This window comes from Piliocolobus tephrosceles, chromosome 19 (genome assembly GCF_002776525.5).
Source record: "Piliocolobus tephrosceles isolate RC106 chromosome 19, ASM277652v3, whole genome shotgun sequence".
NCBI lineage: Eukaryota > Metazoa > Chordata > Mammalia > Primates > Cercopithecidae > Piliocolobus > Piliocolobus tephrosceles.
In genome coordinates, this window is record NC_045452.1 from 12,077,380 (window position 1) to 12,101,019 (window position 23,640).

At 42.6% G+C, this 23,640-nt stretch overlaps 1 protein-coding gene across 9 annotated transcripts in view; it reads left to right on the forward strand.

The window, feature by feature from the left end:
- The window catches only part of EIF4ENIF1 (eukaryotic translation initiation factor 4E nuclear import factor 1), a 59,653-nt gene extending 38,666 nt beyond the window's left edge, over positions 1-20,987 (forward strand). For 4 of the 9 annotated variants that reach the window (XM_023185428.1, XM_023185432.1, XM_023185434.2 and 1 more), the window contains exons 8-19: positions 4,035-4,170; positions 4,691-4,870; positions 5,624-5,856; positions 9,323-9,394; positions 10,143-10,326; positions 11,456-11,535; positions 12,099-12,241; positions 15,616-15,700; positions 17,221-17,353; positions 18,198-18,542; positions 19,477-19,641; positions 20,224-20,987. In XM_023185428.1, the coding sequence (XP_023041196.1) occupies positions 4,035-4,170; positions 4,691-4,870; positions 5,624-5,856; positions 9,323-9,394; positions 10,143-10,326; positions 11,456-11,535; positions 12,099-12,241; positions 15,616-15,700; positions 17,221-17,353; positions 18,198-18,542; positions 19,477-19,641; positions 20,224-20,465 (1,998 nt within the window). In that variant the 3' untranslated portion in view covers positions 20,466-20,987. The remainder of the gene's footprint in view (positions 1-4,034; positions 4,171-4,690; positions 4,871-5,623; positions 5,857-9,322; positions 9,395-10,142; positions 10,327-11,455; positions 11,536-12,098; positions 12,242-15,615; positions 15,701-17,220; positions 17,354-18,197; positions 18,543-19,476; positions 19,642-20,223) is intronic. The other 5 variants (XM_023185429.1, XM_023185435.1, XM_023185436.1 and 2 more) reach the window with 3 other exon arrangements.
- Positions 20,988-23,640: the final 2,653 nt, after the last annotated feature.

Below are 23,640 nucleotides of genomic sequence, written 5' to 3' on the forward strand. Positions count from 1 at the left end.
TAAATCTTATTATAGCTTTAACTATAATAAAGTTAAAGTGAACCTGGGAGGCAAAGCTTGCAGTGAGCCAAGATCACACCACTGCACTCCAGCCTGGGTAACAGAGTGAGACTCCGTCTCAAAAAAAAAAAAAAACAAAGTGTTGTATGCTTAGTAAGCTCTACAAATGTTGGTTGTTAATAAATATAAACAATTTTATAACAAAAGTGAGAATACACTATCTTTTATATAACTTAACCAAATTATTAGGCTACAAAGGAAATCGCAAATAACGCATTTGTTCGTTTTATTTAGAAATATTTATCAAAGGCTGAGGCAGGATCACTTGAGGCCAGGAGTTTAAGACTAGCTTGTGAGACCCTGCTACAAAAAAATAAATAAATAAAAATAAGCTGAGAGTGGCGGCGTGCTCCTGCAGTCCTAGCTCTTCAGGAGGCTGAGCCCAGGAGTTTGACGCTACAGCAAGCAATGATCACACCACTGTACTCCAGCCTAGGCGACAGAACAAGACCCTGTCTCAAAACAAATTATTGAGTAGTTATAACCTGTGGACACTGTTCTAGGAGCTAAGGCTATGGTAGTAAACAAAATAAAGTTCTCATCCTTATAGAGCTTACTTACAAGCCGAGGAAACACAAGGATCAGAAATATACACGCACATACACATGTATTTGTGGACTATATTCACTTAGAAATTGACAAAAGCCAGAAAAATGTATACAAACTGAACATTTGGAATACATGCAAATTTAAATAAGTAAAAAAAATTTTTTAAATATGGTACTCTTACTACAGTGCATGACATGATAGATGCATAACTATATTGAATGCAATCAAATTGGAAATACTGAATGTTTTAGAGTGATTAGCAGGAAGATCAGAAAAGTATGTGCAGAAGAAAATGTATAACCTTAAATGAATTCATTAGAAATCCAAACAAAAACTAGTGAAACAAATACAAAATGTAAAAATTACTATAAAAATGGAAAGCATTGATCAGTACAACCAAGTAACTGTCAAAAAGCAAAAATGTTTCAGGGAATCTGTTTGATTAGCAGAATGACATTATGAATCCAAGGATGTGATTTGTCTAAATGACCTAGCTTGAAGGACCAGACTAATAGCCATACAGGTTACCTTAAAAATGGTATTAAAAATCTACCCTAATAAGGGCAGCTGAAACACAAATTGCAGTTCCCAGGCTCCTCTTCTCAATCAGCTGATGGCTGACAATGATGTGGCAGAGGAGATACCCTGACCAAGAAGGCAGAGATAGGGGTCCAGGTCTTTACTTCCTCTAGCAAGGTACCTCGTGAGGGAGGCCCTGCTATAGAATGTCCTATTTTGCTATGTGATAAAAATTACTGACTAGATAAACTTTAGGTTTAACCTTTTCATGTTTAAGATGCTTCAGTTTCTTGAAATTAGTATTTCCACTAAATATGTGTAAAAGCGACTTGTTTCTGCTTGTTATGCTTTAACTATAATAAAAGTTTTGCTTCTCTAACAGAAGCAAAATTGGTTATTAGACAAAATATGGACGTAACTTTCAACACTTACTTTAATATCTTTAGGGAATGTCCAGATACTTTGTATTAATCTCTTTTGCTTTCTCATGTTCTTTCTTTGTATCTTTCTTTTTTTCTTTTGCAGTATGATCATAATGGAGGAAATAAAAGTTAAAATGCAAAGCCATTATTTTTGCTATTTGTAAATTTCAAACTCTTCAACACGGAAACATTTTTAATTACGTTTTTTAGTTTTTTTTAATGGTTTTTTTGTTTTTTGTTTTTGAGACGAATTCTCACTCTGTCTCCCAGGCTGGAGTACAATGGTGCCATCTTGGCTCACTGCAACCTCCGCCTCCCGGGTTCAAGTGATTCTCGTGCCCCAGCCTCCTGAATAGCTGGGATTACATACAGTTGCCCACCACCACGCCCAGCTAATTTTTGTATTTTTAGTAGAGACGGGGTTTCACCAGGTTGGCCATGCTGGTCTTGAACTCCTGACCTCAGGTGATCCACCAACTTCAGCCTCCCAAAGTGCTGGGATTACAGGCGTGAGCCAGCGCACTTCGCTTTTTAAAGTTATTTTTAGAATTCCTGTTTATCACTAAGATACTTATATTTTGGATACACTCCCCAATTTTTCACAGTGATGTATCATGCTTATCTTATATTTTAATTAATACAAAATTAGCGCACTTAAAAGTCAGCATTATTTAAGGTATGAGCATCTACAGGTGGAATGTGATTGAAATTGTCTAGATAATTCCTCTGAAAATAGAAATTCTAGAAATAATAATTAGGGTTTTGAAATAAAATCTCTTCAAAAGAAGTATTTTGTGGCTTAGTTTGGGTATGGATTATGAAAACATTCTTCCAGAGAAGAACAAAGCATAAATCTCAGCTTCCGCTGCTTAACTTTGGAAACTGTGGGTTCCAGATTTCAAGTAAAACAGTCACTAATTCTGTCATCCATGTACCAGTTTTTGAAAAAGCATGTTTTCTGTTTATCAGTGGGATTGAAGTGAAAGTATATGATTTATTTTCAAGGATATGTCTGATTTTTGGATAGATGTTTGCTCTATCTTGTCTTTTCTAAATATTGGTATGAATACTGCAAAAAATCAGTTTTGGATATTTGACTAAATTTATGGTATGATGTGAATTGAAAAATTTTTTAAATGCTTAAATCTAGTTTTTAAGACAGATTGGCACTATTTCGTAATTTTTACCAAAGCAATTTATTGTTCATAGTGTGTTATTTAATTGCCCTTATTAAATGAAAACTATAGGCCGGGCGCCGTGGCTCACGCCTGTAATCCCAGCACTTTGGGAGGCCGAGGCGGGTGGATCACAAGGTCAGGAGATTGAGACCACGGTGAAACCCCGTCTCTACTAAAAATACAAAAAATTAGCCGGGCGCAGTGACGGGCGCCTGTATACAGTCCCAGCTACTCAGGAGGCTGAGACAGGAGAATGGCGTGAACCTGGGAGGCGGAGCTTGCAGTGAGCCGAGATCACGCCACTGCACTCCAGCCTGGGCGACAGAGCCAGACTCCGTCTCAAAAAAATAATAATAATAAAAAAAAAAAAAAAGAAAACTATGGAGGTTGGATTTGGAAACAGAAAACACCTGAAAACTCTCAATTGATCTCAAACAAATAGAGATCAGTTGTAATTTCATCTTCCATAGTCATACTTTTTCTAAACTTTGACTTGGAATTATGGTCTTTATGAGCTCTATTTTTTAGCCTTTGGCTTCTGAAACTCACAGGATTGAATTTCATAATGTTCATTACAACCTTGAAACCACTAAGTTTGAAGCAATGGTTTTCTTTCATCAGTTCCCCATTCTTGATGTTTAGTTGAAGGTCACTCATCAGCTTGTCAGTGGAATGCTGTGGCATTAACACTGTTCTCTGAGAACATTTGGTAGTACATGGATTTACTCCTGAGGCAAAGAATAGAAAACTGAAGAACTTTTTGTAGCATAGAGGCTTTGCTTTATATTCTTAGAAAGTAGGCTGGGCACGGTGGCTCATGCCTGTAATCCCAGCACTTTGGGAGGCAAAGGTCGGTGGATCATTTGAGGTCAGGAGTTCGAGACAAGCCTGGCCAACATGGTGAAACCCCGTCTCTACCAAAAATAAAATTAAAAATAGCCAGGTGTCTGGTGGCATACGCCTGTAGTCTCAGCTACTCGAGAGCCTGAGGCATGAAAATCACTTGAACCTGGGAGGCAGAGGTTTTAGTGAGTCAAGATTGCACCCCTGCACTTCAGCCTGGGCAACAGAGCAAGACTGTCTTAAAAAAATAATAATAAAAAAGGAAAGTAGATAGTTGGTTATACTCAGAAATTACCCAGGAAGGAGGAAGAAAAAGGTGTTCAAATTCCTAGGTTCTGAGAATGTTATCTTCAGGTCACCAGCATCAAAGGAAGTTTCAAAGTAAGTGACCCTTTCATAAGATTTAAACCTTCTTGTCCTTTTTCATCTAGAAACTATTAGTTTTTATTGTCTTTTTCTTCAGATGATAGAAGATGTTTTGGGAGAAGGGTCAGTCTCTGCCAGTCGGTTCAGTAGGTGGTTCTCTAACCCAAGCAGATCAGGAAGCCGATCCAGCAGTCTTGGGTCAACACCACATGAAGAGCTAGAGAGACTTGCAGGTAAAATGGCTTCAGATTCTGCCCTTGAAGGTAAACCTGGGTTTTTCCCTGATATGGTTCATTCATCTTCATTAGTCAGGAGTCGATTAGGGTCAAAGGGTCTCTGGACAACTGAAAAGCCTTCAGTTTGTGTCCTTTTAATATTGTCGAAGGGGCCGGGTGCAGTGGCTCATGCCTGTAATCCCCGCACTTTGGGAGGCCAAGGCGGGCGGATCACGAGGTTAGGAGTTCAAGACCAGCCTGGCCAACACAGTGAAACCCCGTCTCTACTAAAAATACAAAAATTAGCCAGGTGTGGTGGCGGGCATCTGTAATCCCAGCTACTCGGGAGGCTGAGGCAGGAGAATCGCTTGAAACCGGTAGGCGGAGGTTGCAGTGAGCCGAGATTACACCACTGCACTCCAGCCTGAATTAAAGCGAAACTCCATCTCAAAAAAAAAAAAGAAAGAAAAAATACAGTTGAAGGCATGTTCCTTTACTGGAACAGATTAATTTTGAGTATGTTTATTTGCAATATCAGGTCTGGAGCAAGCCATCCTCTCTCCTGGACAGAACTCGGGGAATTACTTTGCTCCTATACCATTGGAAGACCATACTGAAAATAAAGTGGATATTTTAGAAATGCTACAGAAAGCGAAAGTGGATTTGAAACCTCTTCTTTCCAGCCTTTCTGCAAATAAAGAAAAACTTAAAGAAAGCTGTAAGTGTTTATAATTTTTTAGATATCTGAAAAAGTCTAGATGTTCGGTCTTCAGGCAGTTGGGTCTAACATACCTCTGTTTCCAAAAAAGTCAAATATATATTGGGTTTTTGTTTAATGTTCTTTTTTAAAAACTCATTTCATCAAAGAATACCACCTCTTTGAGAATCTCACAGTAGGTCATGAGCCCTCTGAGAACTTTTCCTATAAGTTCTTACCGAGGGTCTGGTTATAATCAGTGAATGTTGAAAACAAACTCCAGTGAATGTTTTATTCCTCCAGAGAATAACTTACCATTTCCTCACAAATCTGCCCTAGTTTTCCATATTCTTGCTTAGGCTATAAATCCTCAACATAAAAATTTAGTGATATACTGACCACAGTGCAGGTAGCAATCTTGGCAATGTTGGGCTATCTGGGATTCTTGTCCCAGGTAACAAGTCTCCTAGAAGACTCATATCCTTCTGCAGGATGCACAGCAGGAGCTTGTCAAGTTTTAAAGCATAGCACCTCATAATTGTGGTCCCCCAGTTTCTAGCATCTAAACATTTTAGGTTTAGTTTATGCCATCTCTTAGTACACAATTTGATTTTAAGTGTTACTAGTTTGTCTATTTTTGGTGTCAGTCTTTTCTGACAGTCTCATCTCAATTTTGAAATAAATTATTTTCATCTTATCTATCATACTAGCCAAAGAGAATTCCTACCAGATACCTCTTTGCTTGATTTAACCTGGACATTCTCAACTTCTCAGCACATTCAGGGGTTGTGCTTTCCGTGGAGGAGGTAGAAGCAGGTCTGAAGGGCTTGAAGGTGGACCAGCAAGTGAAGAATTCGACTCCCTTCATGGCAGAACACCTAGAAGAGACCTTGACTGCTGTAACCAACAGTCGACAACTCAAGAAAGACGGAGACATGACTGCGTTCAACAAGCTAGTGAGCACAATGAAGGCAAGTGGGACTTTGCCTTCTCAACCCAAAGTCAGCGTAAGTATCTGGCACAAACCCACCCTTTTCTCTTTTTTTTTTCTTTTTCTCCTTTTTCCCACCACAATAAATGGATTTTTAAAAAGGTATTCTGAGTAAGTTGGAAATTCTTTAGTAGTCATTTGGTCCTTGATGCTTTTGTTCCTTAATTATTGATACACTATTCATTACTGGAGAAAGCAGGCTTGTGGTTAATTTATATGTATTGTGGCTGACAGTATAAAGATTAAAAGATTCAGACTTACGTAATGCCTGTATAACTTTAAGTCACTGCTAAAATGAGGTAAAAAACTATCTTTTTGGATGACCTCCAGAGAAAATTTTGTTTTAAGTTCATATACTTTACCATATTTGTATAGTAAAATCTTTATTCACATCTTCTAATTATTGCCAGATACCAGGGATTACCTGCTTTCTTGCAGCCATAGAAATCATTTGTAAAGTATCTAAGATGGGGCTGGGCACAGTGGCTCATGCCTGTAATCCTAGCACTTTGGGAGGCTGAGGCAGGCAGATCACCTGAGGTCAGGAGTTTGAGTTGGCCAACATGGTGAAACCCCATCTCTACTGAAAATAACAAAAATTAGTCAGGTGTCGGGGCAGGCGGCTGTAATCCCAGCTATTTGGGAGGCCAAGGCAGGAGAATTGCTTGAACCCAGACAATAGAAGTTGCAGTGAGCCAGGGTTGTGCCACTGCACTTCAGGCTGGGCAACAGAGTGAGACTTTCAAAAAAAAAAAAAAAAAAAAAGTAAGATGGGTTTGTCAAGATAATTACATTCTGTTAATTTACTAATGGAAAAAGCTGTGGCTCCAAATTAAAAACAAAACTTGTAGGCATGAAGTTAGGTTACAGGGTGACACAACTGCATATCACCTTGTAAATGCAAGTGTTTATAATGTACTGGTCTTTGTCCTAACAATTTTGAGAGGGTAGTTCTCACCCATAGCCTATGTGTTAATATCACTATCGCTTGATACAAACTAACGGGGAGGCAGGGTAGATATGAATAATACAATCATAAACATGGACTTATTCTAGTTGCTAAGTTCTAGCAAATTTACCAAATTGAGTTTTCCCTCTTTTTTTTTTCCTGTTCCCTGCTTGCCTGGGAACTTACCAGTTAGCTAAGATGCAAATAGCAATAGCTGTTTGAATCATTATGTCTTATACCAAAAGAAAGCAACTGACTTTTAGCATTCCTTATCTGACCAATAGTGATAGAGATGTCAACATCCTCAGACAGAGGTGCCATTATTTCTTAGTGCCAGGCCCTTGAAAGGAGGCACCTCAGATAGGTAGCCTGACTTCTTTGTATCTGACCACACCATACCAGTTGCAGGAGAATGTCCCTGTAAACTGCTTTAGAATTATTTTTATACAAAGAATTATTATATACAAATACTTTCAAATGAAGACCAGACTAAAAGACGGTAGACTATCCTATTTTCCTTTCTTGTTACCTTTGTGTCTTGGTAATTGGGTGCTGGCTGCAATGGTGTGGTTCATATCTTGTAATTAGCCTCTTTCTTTTGGTGTGAGCAACTAAAAATATGGAAGAGGGATTCAGCAGTTTACCTGATGTTTTTCCACATTTTATTGCAGATATGATTCTAGGATTTGATATTAACACAATTTACTCTTGAGTTGTAAGGGCAATTGGTTTGATGTTGGGGTTTTAGTACTCTGAAGTGTATCTGGTTTTAGCTGAGCAAATGAGCCTCAAACACCTGCCAAAGGGATGGATGACATAGTCAAGTAGCTAGGCAAAAGCTAAGACAAACTCAGCTAACAGGAAAGAACGCAACAAGGAAAGTAATGGAATAAGAATAGCAGGTGTTATCTCAAAATATTGCTCAATTTGCATGTTGTTAAGTCATGGTTTACTTTTTGAATTCAGCGTCTTTAATTACTGCTGCTGTGTATGTTTTGTATACTATTTCTGATCTGACTCCATCCATTTCGGTTGTCATATTGGTTCATCCAAAAGTAATACATGCTGGTTCAATCTAAATTATATTTTAAATTATAGATTCTATCCTCCAAGTATACTTCCATGTGGTATAAAGTTGTCTATTTTGTTTTCATTAGATGGAAGTAATGACTCTTAAAGAGATTACTTATAAAATCATCTGCCTTTAGTCCCAGTGCCAAAATCAGCAATAAAATACTTGGGTATCCTTGGGCTATTTGTCATGCCTAGACACTGCTTTGGACTTCGACAGCTCCATCTAGAGAACGGGAAACTACACCAGAGAAAGCACTTCACGCAGAGCTAAATGGGCATAGGGATGTCCTGAAGTGCAGGAGGGAACTCCAGGCTGGATGCACAAAATGTAACCACTGGCCAGACCTGGTGGTGTACACCTATAGTTCTAGCTACTTGGGAGGCCAAGGTGGGAGGGCTTGAACCCAGGAGTTCAAGGCCAGCCTGAAGAACATAGACCTGTCTCAAAAAGAAAAAAAGGAACCATTACTGCTTTAAGAGTGGAGGATTTGAATTTTGCCCTGTATGTGATACCCATTTGGAACAGCTCGCTTAAAAAATAATAAAGTTGCCAGGCGCAGTGGCTCACGCCTATAATCCAGAGGCAGAGGTTGCAGTGAGCCGAGATCGCCATTGCACTCTAGCCTGGGTAACAGAGCAAGACTCTGCCTCAAAAAAATAAATAAATAAAATAAAATAATAAAGCTTAAATTTCCTGAAATATGAAACTCAAATTTAACAATTTTGGCCAAACCTGCATGTTGTTCACTACAATTTTAAAACCATATGTGTAGGCTGGGTGTGGTGGGTCACATCTATAATCCCAGCACTTTGGGAGGCCAAGGCCAGAGGATTGCTTGAGCCCAGGAGTTCAAGACCAGCCCGGACAACATGGCAAAACCCCCTCTCTACAAAAAATATACAAATTAGGTGGGTGTGGTGGCATACACCTGTAGTCCTAGCTACTCAGGAGGCTGAGATGAGAGGATCGCTTGTGCCTGAGAGGTCAAGGCTGCAGCAAGCCATGATCGCACCACTGCACTCCAGACTGGGCAACAGAACAAGACCCTGTCTCAGAATTATATATATATGTGTGTGTGTGTGTGTGTCTCTCTCTCCAATAAATCTTGTTAAAGGTAATGGGTAGCAAGAGTTGTCTCCAGTAAGTGTTCCCTGGTTTCACCATTTTTCCCCCTTCTTTTGGTCACAGTGTTAGAAACAGGGAAATGGACTTAGGGTTAGCGTAGTGAGGATCTCTGAGGGGACTTTGCATGTACATGCAAACAGTCTTTCCATCCCCAGATCTTTTTTGGGACCTGTGTGATGACAGTGGAACAAGTTGGTCTAAGTTTTCTGTGACTTGAGCATCATTCTTCTATTAACTCCCTAGGAGTATTTTATGCTTTCATGTGGTCCCCAATCAATCTGTAAGTTAAGTGAGTTAAGAAAGTTAAAACCAGTTTTCTTTTGACTTTTTTAGCGAAACCTTGAAAGCCATTTGATGTCCCCTGCTGAGATTCCAGGCCAGCCTGTCCCTAAGAACATCCTGCAGGTACTTCACAATCTTATACTGAGGCCTTGGAGTCTTGAACAGTAGTCTTCTGAACCAGTTTTGTTTAGTGGTCCAGCTTTGGGCCTTAGAAAATGATCTATGTTGCCTGGCAATCAGAGATGTGATATTGTTGCCTGACATAGTTTGGTGTTGCTGTTAATCTTAATGGGCAGGGGATGGGGGGTGGCTAAAAAAGTTGACAAACTAAGCCTTGACTTCTAGTTTGCTTTGTAGTTTCTGTGGAACTTAAAAGTATCTAGCCAGGCACAGTGGCTCACACCTGTAATCTCAGCATTTTGGGAGACTAAGGTTGGCAGATCACCTGAGGTCGGGAGTTTGAGACCAGCCTGGCCAACATGGAGAAACCCTGACTTTACTAAAAATACAAAAATTAGCCTGGTATGGTGGCACATGGCTGTAATCCCAGCTCCTTGGGAGGCTGAGGCGTGAGAATCCCTTGGACCCGGTAGGCAGAGGTTGCGGTGAGCCAAGATCACATCACTGCACTCTAGCCTGGGCAATAGAGTGAGACTGTCTCAAAAAAAAAAAGGAACCTCTGTAGCACTAACACAGAGCAAATGTTGCTAGCTGAACATTCAGAGAAATGTGTTGCATGTACACATGCCAAGTCCTTCAATTGAGCATGAGGGAGATCCATCTTGTGGCTCTCAAAAGTTAATCCATAATTCACAGCCTCTGAGTAGAAGGAAGAACTAAGTTCACAGGAATTTGGCTTTTCTGCCTTTAGGAACTTCTGGGTCAACCAGTTCAGAGACCTGCTTCTTCTAATCTTCTGAGTGGCCTTATGGGGAGCTTGGAGCCTACAACATCTTTACTGGGCCAAAGAGCACCCTCTCCTCCCTTGTCACAGGTGTTTCAAACTCGAGCAGCCTCAGCTGACTACCTTCGCCCAAGAATACCATCACCAATTGGTAAATATACTTATTTGTCAAAAAGAAATATGAATTTATGGCCAGGCAGGTAGCTCATGCCTGTAATTCCAGCACTCTGGGAGGCCGAGGTGGTGGGCAGATCACCTGAGGTCAGAAGTTTGAGACCAGCCTGGCCAACATGGTGAAACCCCATCTCTACTAAAAATACAAAAACAGCCAGGCGTGGTGGTGCATGCCTGTAATCCCAGCTACGCAGGAGGCTGAGACAGGAGAATCGCTTGAATCCGAGAGGTGGAGATTGCAGTGAGCCAAGATCACGCCACTGCAATCCAGCCTAGGTGACAGAGGTAGACTCTGTCTCAAAAAAATAAATAAATATTATACTTTTAGGGGATGGGGGAGCAAAGGTGGAAGATATCTTATTATCAGCTGCTCTTCTAGGTGAATATGTTCATGTTGTAGATTTTTTTTTTAATTGAAATCTAACTGGTCCAACTCTAGTCTTATTCCTTATTTTGGGAATTCAATCCAAAAAAAGTTAATTTGGCTTCTTAAGTTTTTATTTGATACTGTAGAAGTCAGTGTAGTGGTTCTCTGTGAAGCTATTGAGTTTTGATAGATAATCCGCTGTTAAGTCTTATGGCTAATTAGGAATGTGACTGAAAGAAAAGTTCCAGAAAGTGTCTTAGCAAAGTATTTACATGGAATGTCGTTCCTGCCATCGTAGGCTACTTTAGGCTGCTGGCCACTCTGGTTTCTGCCAAACAAACCTCGAGAGGCATTTTTTGAAATCTTCTGTCCACAGTCAAACAGATAGAATGAAGAGAATGTGTACTCTCACAGCAATGGTGTCTGCTTTAATACCAGATGGCTTGGTGATAACAGGACAAATTGCTGGCTAGAAAAGCTCTTCTCTCCCAGAGAGAGGTCTTGGCTTTAAAAGGAGCAAAGCTGATGGCTTAGTTGAGAAGCAATTTAGACAGTGCTGTGGTTGAGGTCCACATAGCCCACTGTCAGGGCACAGAGGGAGAGGGACATCTGTCAGCCCAAGAAATCAGTGCTTTCCAAGAGATGGCATTCAGCAAGAAATGGCATGCATTAATGAAAATGCCTCCCTGATGCAAACATACCATCTTGGTACTCACTGAGACTGTAACTTTCCTGACAGGTTTCACACCAGGACCACAGCAGCTACTCGGAGATCCATTCCAAGGCATGCGCAAACCCATGAGCCCCATCACGGCCCAGGTCAGGCTGAGCTCTTTCTCAACTCAATCTCTTGCTTGCCCTTCACCCTATCGGTGCATGGGGAGTGGAGAGCTGAATTGTTGTGATTCTTAAAAATGGTTTTGAGGCCAGGCATGGCGGCTCATGCCTATAATCCCAGCACTTTGGGAGGCAGAGGCAGGAGGATCACTTGAGCCCAAAAGTAGAGCCAGGTATAGTGGCATGCATCTGTAGTCCCAGCTACAAGGAGGCTGAGGCAGGAGAATCACTTGAGCCCAAGAGTTTTGAGACTGTAGTGAGCTACTGTACTCCAGCCTGGGTGGCAGAGTGAGACCCTGTCTCTAAAACCAATAAATGGTTTTGATCTATAGTTCAAGCTCAGTGAAGGTTAGACAATTTGCTGAATAATTCAAGTAATAAAATTGTTAATCTTGATCACTGCGATGGCAGCACAATTTAGTGAGGTTTGCAGTATCTAACTTTTCTCAGCTTCTGTTTAACTTACCTTTCTAAGAGTGAAGAGAGACCTTTGTAGAAAGTATGGTGTCCTCACTCTTCTCCTGACCCTCCCCTCTCCTTTTCAGCAGATGAGCCAGCTGGAGTTGCAACAGGCAGCTTTAGAAGGGCTGGCCTTGCCACATGACCTTGCTGTACAGGCAGCAAACTTCTACCAGCCTGGTTTTGGCAAACCACAGGTGGACAGAACCAGAGATGGATTCAGAAACAGGTAAATTACTAATCCTGCTCATGTGGAGATTTACAGATAAGTTTTCCTGAAACTAACAAATTACTTATCTGCAGTATAATTCTGTTGCACATACTGTAGTATGTTGTTCAGTATGTGGTAGAAATTCCATCCCAATCCAAATCAATAGAAGAAACAGATTAAATAGAGGAAATACGATTAAATTCTGCAAGGCATAGGGTTTTCATTCTATATGGTTTTATGTCTGTTCTTGATTTATAAATGACTTTTTTTCTTTGAGTTTGCTAAATAGCTATATGGAAGGGATGCTGCTCGCCTAATTTACCTCACAAGATTGTTATGAGTAAATATATTTTCAAATCTTAGGATGTTTCTACCAGTTAAACAATTCAGTTTTACAGATGCAACTAGCATAGCTCCTTATTCCTTTTCCCACAGATTCAATGTTCTTACCAAACTCCCTTGATGCAGATTTGCTGCATCGACAAGTTTCTTGGCCAGAGCTGATGGGTTTGTTGATGAGAGTTGTGAACAAGTAGATTACGGAGTTCACTCTCCTCCTCTTTTTCAATACTTGCAACAAATGATAAAATGAAATTTTAAGTTGGGGAGAAAACGGAAAGGGGTGGCAATGTTATTTTGTGTAAAATAAAACAGACAAAACTATATAAAACAAATGTGTAGCTTATTATAAGGCAAACTTCCTTGTTAACTACTCAGAGGGCCTGGCCTCCATGTGCGCTGTACCAGTAATACCCGTTTTCCTCCTCAGAACTCTCCACTGTCCAGCCTTTAAAAGTAATCACTACCTTAATTAAAAATGAATAATTTATCACCAAAATACACATCCCTGAACACTATAGTTTAGTCCACCGTTAAAATACTTGGTACTTGATGTTTTGATGTGATTCTTAAAGTTACTACCACAGTGCCTCAGTGTTTTGCTTCACCTGTTAACCCTTTCAGAAGACACTGAGACCAGGAGATACCCTTACACAAACACATCCTATTTATAGCACCCTTCAACCAAAACAGAGAGCTCCAGACTGGTCAGCTGAACCCCTCTCACATGCTTTCTCTCTTTTTTTTTTTTTTTTTTTTTGAGACGGAGTCTTGCTCTGTCACCCAGGCTGGAGTGCGGTGGCCCGATCTCAGCTCACTGCAAGCTCCGCCTCCCGGGTTCACGCCATTCTCCTGCCTCAGCCTCCCGAGTAGCTGGGACTACAGGCGCCCGCCACCTCGCCCGGCTAGTTTTTTTTTTTTTGTATTTTTAGTAGAGACGGGGTTTCACCATGTTAGCCAGGATGGTCTCGATCTCCTGACCTCGTGATCCGCCCGTCTCGGCCTCCCAAAGTGCTGGGATTACAGGCTTGAGCCACCGCGCCCGGCCTACTTTCTCTCTATAGCATAATGCTGTTACCTAGTATTCATTGATGTGATTGTGACTTTCAGAGTACTTTTAACTTTTTTTTTTTTTTTTTTTTTTTTGGGACAGTCTCTTGCTCTTTTGCCCAGGATGGAGTGCAGTGGTGCAGTCTTGGCTCACTGCAACCTCTTCCTCCTGGGTTCAAGCAGTTCTCATGCCTCAGCCTCCTGAGTAACTAGGATTACAGGAGTGTGCCACCATGCCCAGCTATTTTTTTGTATTTTTAGTAGAGACAGGGATTCGCTATGTTGGCCAGACTTGAATTCCTGGCCTCAAGTGATTCACCTGCTTCAGTCCCCAAAGTGCTGGGATTACAGGCATGAGCCACCACACCTGGCCCAGAATTTTATATGATCTTCACATCAACCCTGTGAGGTAGATGAGGGGAGGTGCGTAACTGCATTTTATAGATAAAGAAAACAGGTTTTTACAACATGGCTTACTCAAAACTAGCAAGCATATTTGAGTCAATGTCAGTCTAGCCTTCATGTTTTGGATCAGCGTCAGCCTCTTAGGTCCTCCCTGTGTACAGCTGTGTCCCTCCAACAAACATGCCTTTCCACTTACCTTTTTTTAATTGTATTCATCACTGTCTAGCATACTATTTATTTTTTGTCTCCCTGCCTGTAGTAACACCACTCCATCCTGCAGCCCCAAGATTATAACCTCCATGAGGCCAGAGATTCTTTTTCTTTTATTCACTGCTATATTCCAAGAACCTGGAACAGTGTCTGTAGCAGGTGCTCAAATATGTTTACCAGAAGGAATGACAGGTCATGTGGAACCCCCAGTTTGGGGTTCATTTTTTAGTCACTCAGAATAGTACTGATCCGTCTGCCCATGTTGTCATATACACAGTCACAGCATGGCGGCAATGGGGTACTAACTAGAAAGAAGCCATGAATTTAGGTTTTCCATCTATCAGAGAACTTCAGGTCAGTGACAACACTTGGGTCTTGACCTTTGAGGCCTGAGATCAATCTTGTGTAGACCAAGAGTGGTCCTAAAATAGCTGAAACTCAGCCGGGCGCGGTGGCTCAAGCCTGTAATCCCAGCACTTTGGGAGGCCGAGACGGGCGGATCACGAGGTCAGGAGTTCGAGACCATCCTGGCTAAGACGGTGAAACCCCCGTCTCTACTAAAAATACAAAAAACTAGCCGGGCGAGGTGGCGGGCGCCTGTAGTCCCAGCTATTCGGGAGGCTGAGGCAGGAGAATGGCGTAAACCCGGGAGGCAGAGCTTGCAGTGAGCTGAGATCAGGCCACTGCACTCCAGCCCGGGCGACAGAGCGAGACTCTGTCTCAAAAAAAAAAAAAAAAAAAAAAAAAAGCTGAAACTCTTGATTCTGTATTTGATTCGAATGAGTGTCACACAGAGCATCAGTTCTATGCCAGGCACTGCGCTAATTATTGCTGCTCCCTGCCCAGTGAAGCACAGCCAGCCCAAGAATGAAGGCCCTCCCTAGCGCACCTCACTTGTGTAGTCTGCAGTAAACTATACACCAGATCTGGATAACCCTACAATTCCAAGCCCCTCGCAAGTTCCTGTACCTGTTCCATCTACCTGAACTGTTCTCTATTTTCAGCTTCTTGTTGATCACACCCAATGGAATGCAGCTGCTTCCCCAGGAAGCATCCCTGCAGTGCCTTGTTATTCCTTCTAACCCCTCCATTTTCCCATTGTACTTTGTTGGTGCCTACTATCTACATGCCTTGGTTTGCTCTAGGTGATTGTTTTCCCCACTAGACTGAGAGCTCTTACAAGACTGAGACCGTGTTTCACTTTGCTTTTGTCTTCCCTCAGAACTTAGCATGTACTTTTGCATATGTTAGGCCTAAATGCTTGGGAAATTGAACTGGATAAGGGAAAGGGGATGTTAAAATTCCTAGGCTGGTCTTGAGTATTATATGGTTTTAAGACTTGAAGTTAAGGAGATTGGGGTTCATGCTGATAATTGGTTTGTTCACAGGCAACAGCGAGTGACCAAGTCACCAGCACCAGTGCATCGAGGGAATTCCTCTTCCCCTGCCCCTGCTGCCTCCATCACAAGCATGGTCAGTGACCTTTAGTGACTGTGAAGGACTTTAAGGCTTTTCCCTGTTTGGTTGTGCATGTGTTGTACCACTGTGTGCCCTAAATGTCCTTGAGTTCCTTCCACAGGAATAACTGACCTTGCAGTCTTTCATACCTGTCTATTAGGTCTTTCCCCTTTAGGACACAGTCTAAGTCTTAGGATTTTAATGAAGCCCCTATATTGGGGAAAAATATGTTCCAGCAGAGATGATCATGGGCCAGGGCACACGAGGTGATATAGTATGTTCAAAGAAATGAACCAGGTGTGGGGAGACAGGAGGACAATAGTGAGAGGCAGGAGGTGAAGTGGATAGAGGTGACTGGGTCAGACAGTGGCGAGTCTGTTGAAACTTGCAGAAGAGTTCACAAATTCGGATTCACCACTTCAGGTCTCAGTGATACAAACTAAGGCTGGAACAGAAGGGTTTGCTTATATGCAGTGACAAGTCTGGTTTTATAACTATCATTAAAAAATGTTTCATTCCAGCTGGGCGTGGTGGCTCACACCCATAATCCCAGGACTTTCAGAGGCCGAGACAGGTAGATTGTTTGAGTTCAGGATTTCAAGACCAGACTGGGCAACCTAGTGAGACCGTGTCCTGTACCCCTAATACAAAAAATTAGTCGGGCATGGTGGTGCACATCTGTAGTCCCAGCTATACTTGGGAGGCCAAGGTGGGAGGATCACTTGAGTCCAGGAGGCAGGGGTTGCAGTGAGCCAAGATCGTGCCACTGCCCTCCCTAGTGAGTCCCCGTCTCAAAAAAAAAAAAAAAAAGGTTTCATTCCCCACAGATCTTTATCATCCAATCAAAGCTGATAAGAGAAGGAAAAAAACCCTTTGCTGTGTGCTTCAGAACCCCACATGGGTCTTTGCACCAGTGACCTTGAAGGCAGCAGAGTTTGGAAGGAACTTTTCTGTTTGTAAGTCATGCCCTGTCTCCTGCCATCAAAGATATGGGGTTGTTTGGTGAGAAAAGGCAAATGCAAAATAAAATCACCAAATAGAACTAGTGAAGAGATAAGAAATGACTCCAAATGATTAATCCTGATGGCTGAGGAGACTATTGAGGTAAATTTGACTTCACTGGTAGCCAAGTTAAGAAGGGAAGTATTAGGAGTATGGAGTAATTTTGGTGAATCCTGATGGCTGAGGAGACTATTGAGATAGTCTAGTAGCCAAGTGAAGAAGGGAAATATTGTTATATTTCTGGCCATGTTCTTTCTTGCCAGCCTAATCCCAGGCTGGGAAACGGGTAATGCAGAAGCTGCATAAGCATGTCCCCATTATCACAGAGTTGTAAGCAAGGGATAATGTACTTGGGACATTGCCTGTTTGCCCCATTCTGTTTTTCCTCCAGCAGCTACAGAACAGAATACTAGAGTTGGCCTATGCTACCAATGTGGGGACTCTTTGTTGAGTAGCTTGGCCAGTTAATCCTGGCTTAGTATTAGAGAAAGGCACTTAGAGAATGTGCTAATGCCAATTGTTTTTCTCTGCAGCTTTCTCCTTCCTTTACCCCTACCTCAGTGATTCGTAAGATGTACGAGAGCAAAGAGAAAAGCAAGGAGGAGCCAACATCTGGAAAAGCAGCTCTTGGTGACAGTAAAGAGGATACTCAGAAGACCAGTGAAGGTACCGCAGAGCTGTTAAGGGCACTGCTCAAGAAAGTATATAATGGAGAGAACATGGGCCTGAGTGCTGTGCTGTCCAGCCTGATATTCTATACAAAGCCCTGGGCAAGACCACTAGCTTCTCTGGACTATGGTTCTATGTCAGTGAGAAGGTTCTGTGTGACAGTGAGAAGAATTGCGCCAGCTCACAGTTGCTCAGTTGCTTGAAATTCTGACCAATCTAAGAGTGCTACTACCAGACGGGTAGAATGAGTGTTAGTTTAGAATCCTTAGTTAGGCTTCAAAGTTGAATAATTAGTATACTTGACAGATTAGTATAATTCAGCTAGTTTTACTTCTGAAAGATTATATCCAGCCTGTGGAGACTTAAGTGTCCAACATAGGAAATATGTGAGAGGCTTTTAGGAGTTGCACAGTAGGGATTGTGAAGGACATGGTAACGTGCGGATTCTAAATTAGGGTTTACACAGGTGTTACAGTGTAGATCTGAGAGATTTTTGCCTGTGTTTGAGAAGGCTTGGGGTAGGTGGTGGGGAGGAAATCTTGTTGGTACTATTAAGACAGTTTGGTTCTTTGGCCAGACTCTAATTGCCATTTAGATTTTCTGTTGTGATGGATTTGCATAATCTAGGCCATAGCCGTTTGTGCAGAGAAGGGTGCCCAACAATTCATCTTCTGGTCCTGTTTATTAAGCAAATGATGGTTCCTACCATGTAGTCCTCTAAACTTGTTAAGGGTATCAGATAAGAATTGTGACCTTAAGAAATGAGATTTATTAGACCAGTGGGAGACTACAAGTGTTTGGGAGAAGTTTACCAAAATATTTTTTGTTTGGATCCTCACAGAGAACCTCCTGTCCTCCAACTCTGTCCCCAGTGCCGATCGAGACTCTTCTCCCACTAGAAATCCAAAACTGTCAGCGTTACAGAGGTCTTCGTGTTCCACCCCACTGTCCCAGACTAGCCGTTACACCAAAGAACAAGATTATCGACCTAAAGCAACTGGGAGAAAAACACCCACCTTGGCATCCCCAGTTCCTACACCACCTTTTCTCCGCCCTGTCCACCAAGTTCCCCTTGTCCCCCATGTCCCTATGGTTAGGCCTGCTCACCAGCTTCACCCAGGGTTGGTACAGAGGATGCTGGCCCAGGGAGTACATCCACAGCATCTTCCAAGTTTGCTCCAAACTGGTGAGTTTCCAGCCTGGCTTGGGTGTCATTTTGTGGGCCTAGAGGACAATTGTTGGCATTGATGAAGTGCTATAATGTGGGAGATTTCCATCACTTAGAAAGATGTTACTAGAGTCTCCCATCTAACTAGCAGGCAGTGGGTCCAATCCAATCTCCCAGTCCTTTAAAACATTAGGAACCTAGCTTGAGGATTTTCTTTTTTTTTTGTAGAGACAGAAGTCTCACTCGTCTCCCCGGCTGGAGTGCAGTGGTGCGATCTCAGCTCACTGCAACCTCCGCCTCCCGGGTTCAAGCAATTCTTCTGTCTCAGCCTCCCAAGTAGCTGGGGCTACAGGTGCACGCTGCCAAGCCCGTATAATTTATTTTGTATTTTAGTAGAGACAGGGATTCACCGTGTTATCCAGTCTCAGGCAATCTATCCTATCCAATCTATCAGGCAAAACTCAGAATCCTAAGCTCAGGCAATCTATCCACCTCAGCCTCCCAAAGTGTCGGGATTACAGGCATGAGCCAGAGGATTTTTGTTGTTGTTGTTGTTGTTACTGTTGAGTCAGAGTCTCAGTCTGTCGCCCAGGCTGGAGTGCAGTGGTGCAATCTCTGCTCACTGCAGCCTCCGCCTCCCAAGTTCAAGGTCCCTGCCTCAGCCTTCCAAATAGCTGGAATTACTGGCACCTGCCACTATACCTGGCTAATTTTTGTATTTTTAGTAGAGATGGGGTTTCACCATGTTGGCCATACTGGTCTTGAACTCCTGACTTCGTGATCTACCCCTACCCGCTTTGGCCTCCCAAAGTGCTGGGATTACAGGCATGAGCCATTGCGCCTAGGCCTTCATTCTTAACAAAATTCCAGATCAGCAAAACTGTACAGTGAAGCTGGAAAACTTCCAGGTAGCGTTAAGACTACTCAGCTGCTTGCTTTTTCTGCTCAACAGGTGTGCTTCCTCCTGGGATGGACTTGACTCATTTACAGGGAATATCTGGCCCTATCCTGGGTCAGCCCTTTTACCCTTTACCTGCTGCTAGTCACCCTCTCTTAAACCCTCGTCCTGGAACACCTCTGCATCTGGCAATGGTGCAACAGCAGCTACAGCGCTCAGGTAGGTTCAGGAATTTGACAGGTGAGTTTGGGACGGACTTACAGAGTCTTAAAGCTTTTAGGACTAGTTTTCAGTGGACATGAATTAACATTCATTCTTTAACTTGTTCTAAGTTTGGGACAAGAGTGTAACCAGAGAATAAGATGAAGTAAATTGACCTCTATGCAATTTGGGATTACTGTTCCTGCAAAGTCAGTGGGAAAAGTCAAGTGTGCTCTGGCTTTGTCCTTTGCCTGTTAGGAGAGAGGGCTGATAATCCAGCAGAGGTTCAGCATCCAGCCTGCTCAGGGTATATGCCCCCTCACCAGTTAATGTTGCTGCTTCTGTGATGTGGTTACTTTCCATGAGAAGTAGAGGTCATGTCATCCAGGGTGGGTTTTCAATACTGGTAGCTTCTGAATAGCTCAGCTTTCCATGGTACTGTTTTCTGGCATTGTTGGTATTTTGCAAAGGAGTTTCTAAAGAAGCCCTAGAAAAAATCCTCTAGTAAAGACTTTTCTTTGGATAGGGTTTAATGAAGCAGGGTCTAATAAACTTCTTTCCTTCTCATGCTGTGAATGATAACCCTTCTTATCTCCACAGTTCTGCATCCTCCAGGCTCTGGTTCCCAGGCAGCAGCTGTCAGCATTCAGACAACTCCTCAGAACATGCCCAGCCGGTCGGGCCTGCCCCACATGCACTCCCAGCTGGAGCATCGCCCCAGCCAGAGGAGCAGCTCCCCTGTGGGCCTCGCCAAATGGTTTGGCTCAGATGTGCTACAGCAACCCCTGCCTTCGATGCCTGCCAAAGTTATCAGTGTAGATGAATTGGAATACCGACAGTGAGCAGGGCAGGCAGACTCAACTAAGCCCGGACCTGTGGTGGCACCCTGGGCAGGACCCTGCTTCCTCATCTCGGGTTGGTTTATGGGCTTTTACTTTAGAGCACTCTGTGTGAAGCTATTTGGTGGAACCCATGCACCTGGTGTGGTCCGCATTATGATGGAAGGATCTTAACCAGTCGAGTGGAGTGTACATTGTCTGAATACAGGATGCACAATGTTGTCAATCCTGGAAATGGTCTTTCTTTTTTGTAAGATATGTGAATGAAGTGTTGGTGTCCTCACCAAGAGGTGGCACCTAAGGGTTCTGAGGAAATAAATGTATAGACCCTTATGTACAGACCTGTGTATAAACAACTTTTTGTATATACATATAGGATAGCTTTTTTGAACTTATACAGCTGTACATAAAAGTAGCTGATATTAGTTAGGCCTGTGTCAACAGTTTGGATTTTTTTCACTTGTACATTTGGGATTTTCTTTTGGTTGATTAAAATTGCATATGCTAAGTGTGGGAATGAAGTAACTGGCATTGTTGTGTTTATTTCCTCTCTGAAACCCTTCCTAATTTTGTTTGGAGACAGGGTCTCACTCTGTGTGGCTCAGGCTGGAGTACAGTGGTGCAGTCATGGCTCACTGCAGCTTCAACCTCCTGAGCTCAAGCGATTCTCTCACCTCAGCCTCCCAAGTAGATGGAACTACAGGCATGCACCACTGTTTTCTTATTTTTTGTAGAGGCAGGGTCTTACCATGTAGCCCACGCTAGCCTTCCTAATTTCTAACCAGCCAAGCTATGCTCAGTATGTTCCTTTAGGGAAGTGATCTGAAAAAGTTTAAATTTTTCTTTAAAACCCATGGAAACTGGGCACTGTGGCTCACACCTGTAATCCCAGCACTCTGGGAGGCAGAGGCGGGTGGATCATGAGGTCAAGAGATCAAGACCATCCTGGCCAACATGGTGAAACCCCGTCTCTACTGAAAATACAAAATTAGCTGGGCATGGTGGTGCGCACCTGTAGTCCCAGCTACCCAGAAGCCTGAGACAGAAGAATTGCCTGAACCTGGGAGGCAGAGGTTGCAGTGAGCTGAGATCACGCCACTGCAATCCAGGTTGGTGACACAGTGAGACTCCATCTAAAAAAAAAAAAAAGTTAATTGGACTCTCTTGATTTAGGAGAAATCAGCCATGGCCTTTTTCCTTGAGCTTTAAAGACCCCAACAGGTCAGTTTACACTGGACTGACCCTATAGATAGCGTAGCCTTGTGGCTAATACCAGGATATCTATAGTGTAATTTCCAAGATTAAACTGACCTAGTGAAAACAATTTGTTTATTAAGGAATCATCTATTACATATGGTAGTTTCTCAAACAAATCATGTTTACTGGGGCATCCTGTTTCTTCAAGCTCAGAGTTCTGATTCAACCCACTGAAGTCTAAGAATTTCCCTTAAGACTCATGCATTAATTGACTCCTTGTGTTCTGTATCACGTTCCTCACAATTGTTTTATTATTCACCTTAACTATTAGTACATACACAGCACTGACGGATAAAGATTCTACAGAATACAGTGCGGTTGTGAGTCCCCTTTCTAACGAAGTTTTTCAGTCCTGCTATGAGGTTATACTTATTTCCCATGCTACTCAAGTTAATTTACCAGAGTTCTAGATATTTGTCCATTTAGGACCATTTTAGGACTCCATGCTAGAGGGTTAGATAATGAGGTGAAGGTCAAGGTGGTTGGATTTGTGACTACAAGGGTAGTAGAGTCTTGAGCAGCCTAAGTCTTGAGTGTTAGGGAATAATGACTATAAGCCTGGAACTGCCCACCCTGCCCTGTACTTGCAGGAATACAAGAATGTAGGTCACCTTTCAACAAAACCTGGCTTTGTGGATTATGCATGAAGTCAGTCTCTTCCTGGTACTTTCCTTTCAACCTCATTGAATAGCATGATTAGTAATCCCCTTCCCCCATGCTATTTACTCCATGTAATTCCTCAGCTTCAGAAATAGACCCTATGTTTAGAATTTTTGGCAAATGCTTTCTGGTTTCCACAGGTGGAAGCTGGAAAGCAGTCCCAAGTGTCAATGGCAGAACACAGATGCCTGAATCCAGTTCCACCTTTCCTGTGTATCCTCTTCCACTTATCTTACTTCCCCTTCATGTTGAACCAACGTTAATAGGTGCAAGGTAAGGAGGACTGGTTTGAAGCTGCTAGTAAAGGCTTCCTTTTCAGGCTAGAAGCTACTAGGACAGAAACAGGTACCATGCAAAGAGCAAAGCCATTAGCTGGTGATTGGCAAAATGGAGCCAGAAGGAAATAAGGGAGTGTTGCTAAGAGTATCAGCAGAAACTAGACATACAGGTTTTAGCAAAAGTATTTTGGCAAACGGACTAGAGGAAGCAGGGGTGAGGGATGAAGGCAAAAGACACATGAATGCAGTCTTCAAGGAGCTAAGACCTTGATGTAGGATGAGGGCAGAGAGAAAGGGATGTCTTTGGAGAAACTTTTGATGTCTTACAGGCATGAGATGAGTTCAGAAGCAATCAGTGCTGGAAAGATATGCAAAATAAAAGTTAAGAGAAGCTAAGGATATAGAAGGCATCCTGAAAGTAAAACAGCTGAGGGCCACAAAGCATATAATGGAAAATCTGTTAAGCTGGGGAGGTCAGGTAGGAGAGGAAAGAACAGTCCCTCCCAAGGGAGGTCAGTGGTAAAAGGAAGTATGAATGAAGTGAACAGAGAATGCAGCTAGGCCTTCCCCTAGGAGATAGCTACTGAGTGTCTTATAAGCCAGACTATTAAGAGGAAAGGGAAGTGTGAGGTCCATTGGCCTTTTGTTGTGAACTATGAGCATAAACACAAACCAAGAATGACAATAACTTACAGGGCTAAATTCTGGTTCTTCAATAATTCTATTCCCTTTACCAACTATTGATTCAAAAACAGACATGTGGCCGGGCGCAGTGGCTCACACCTGTAATCCCAGCACTTTAGGAGGCCGACGTGGGCGGATCATGAGGTCAGGAGATCGAGACCCTCCTGGCTAACACGGTGCAACCCCATCTCTACTAAAAATACAAAAAAATTAGCCAGGCGTGGTGGCGGGCACCTATACTCCTGGCTACCTGGGAGGCTGAGGCAGGAGAATGGTGTGAACCCGGGAGGCAGAGCTAG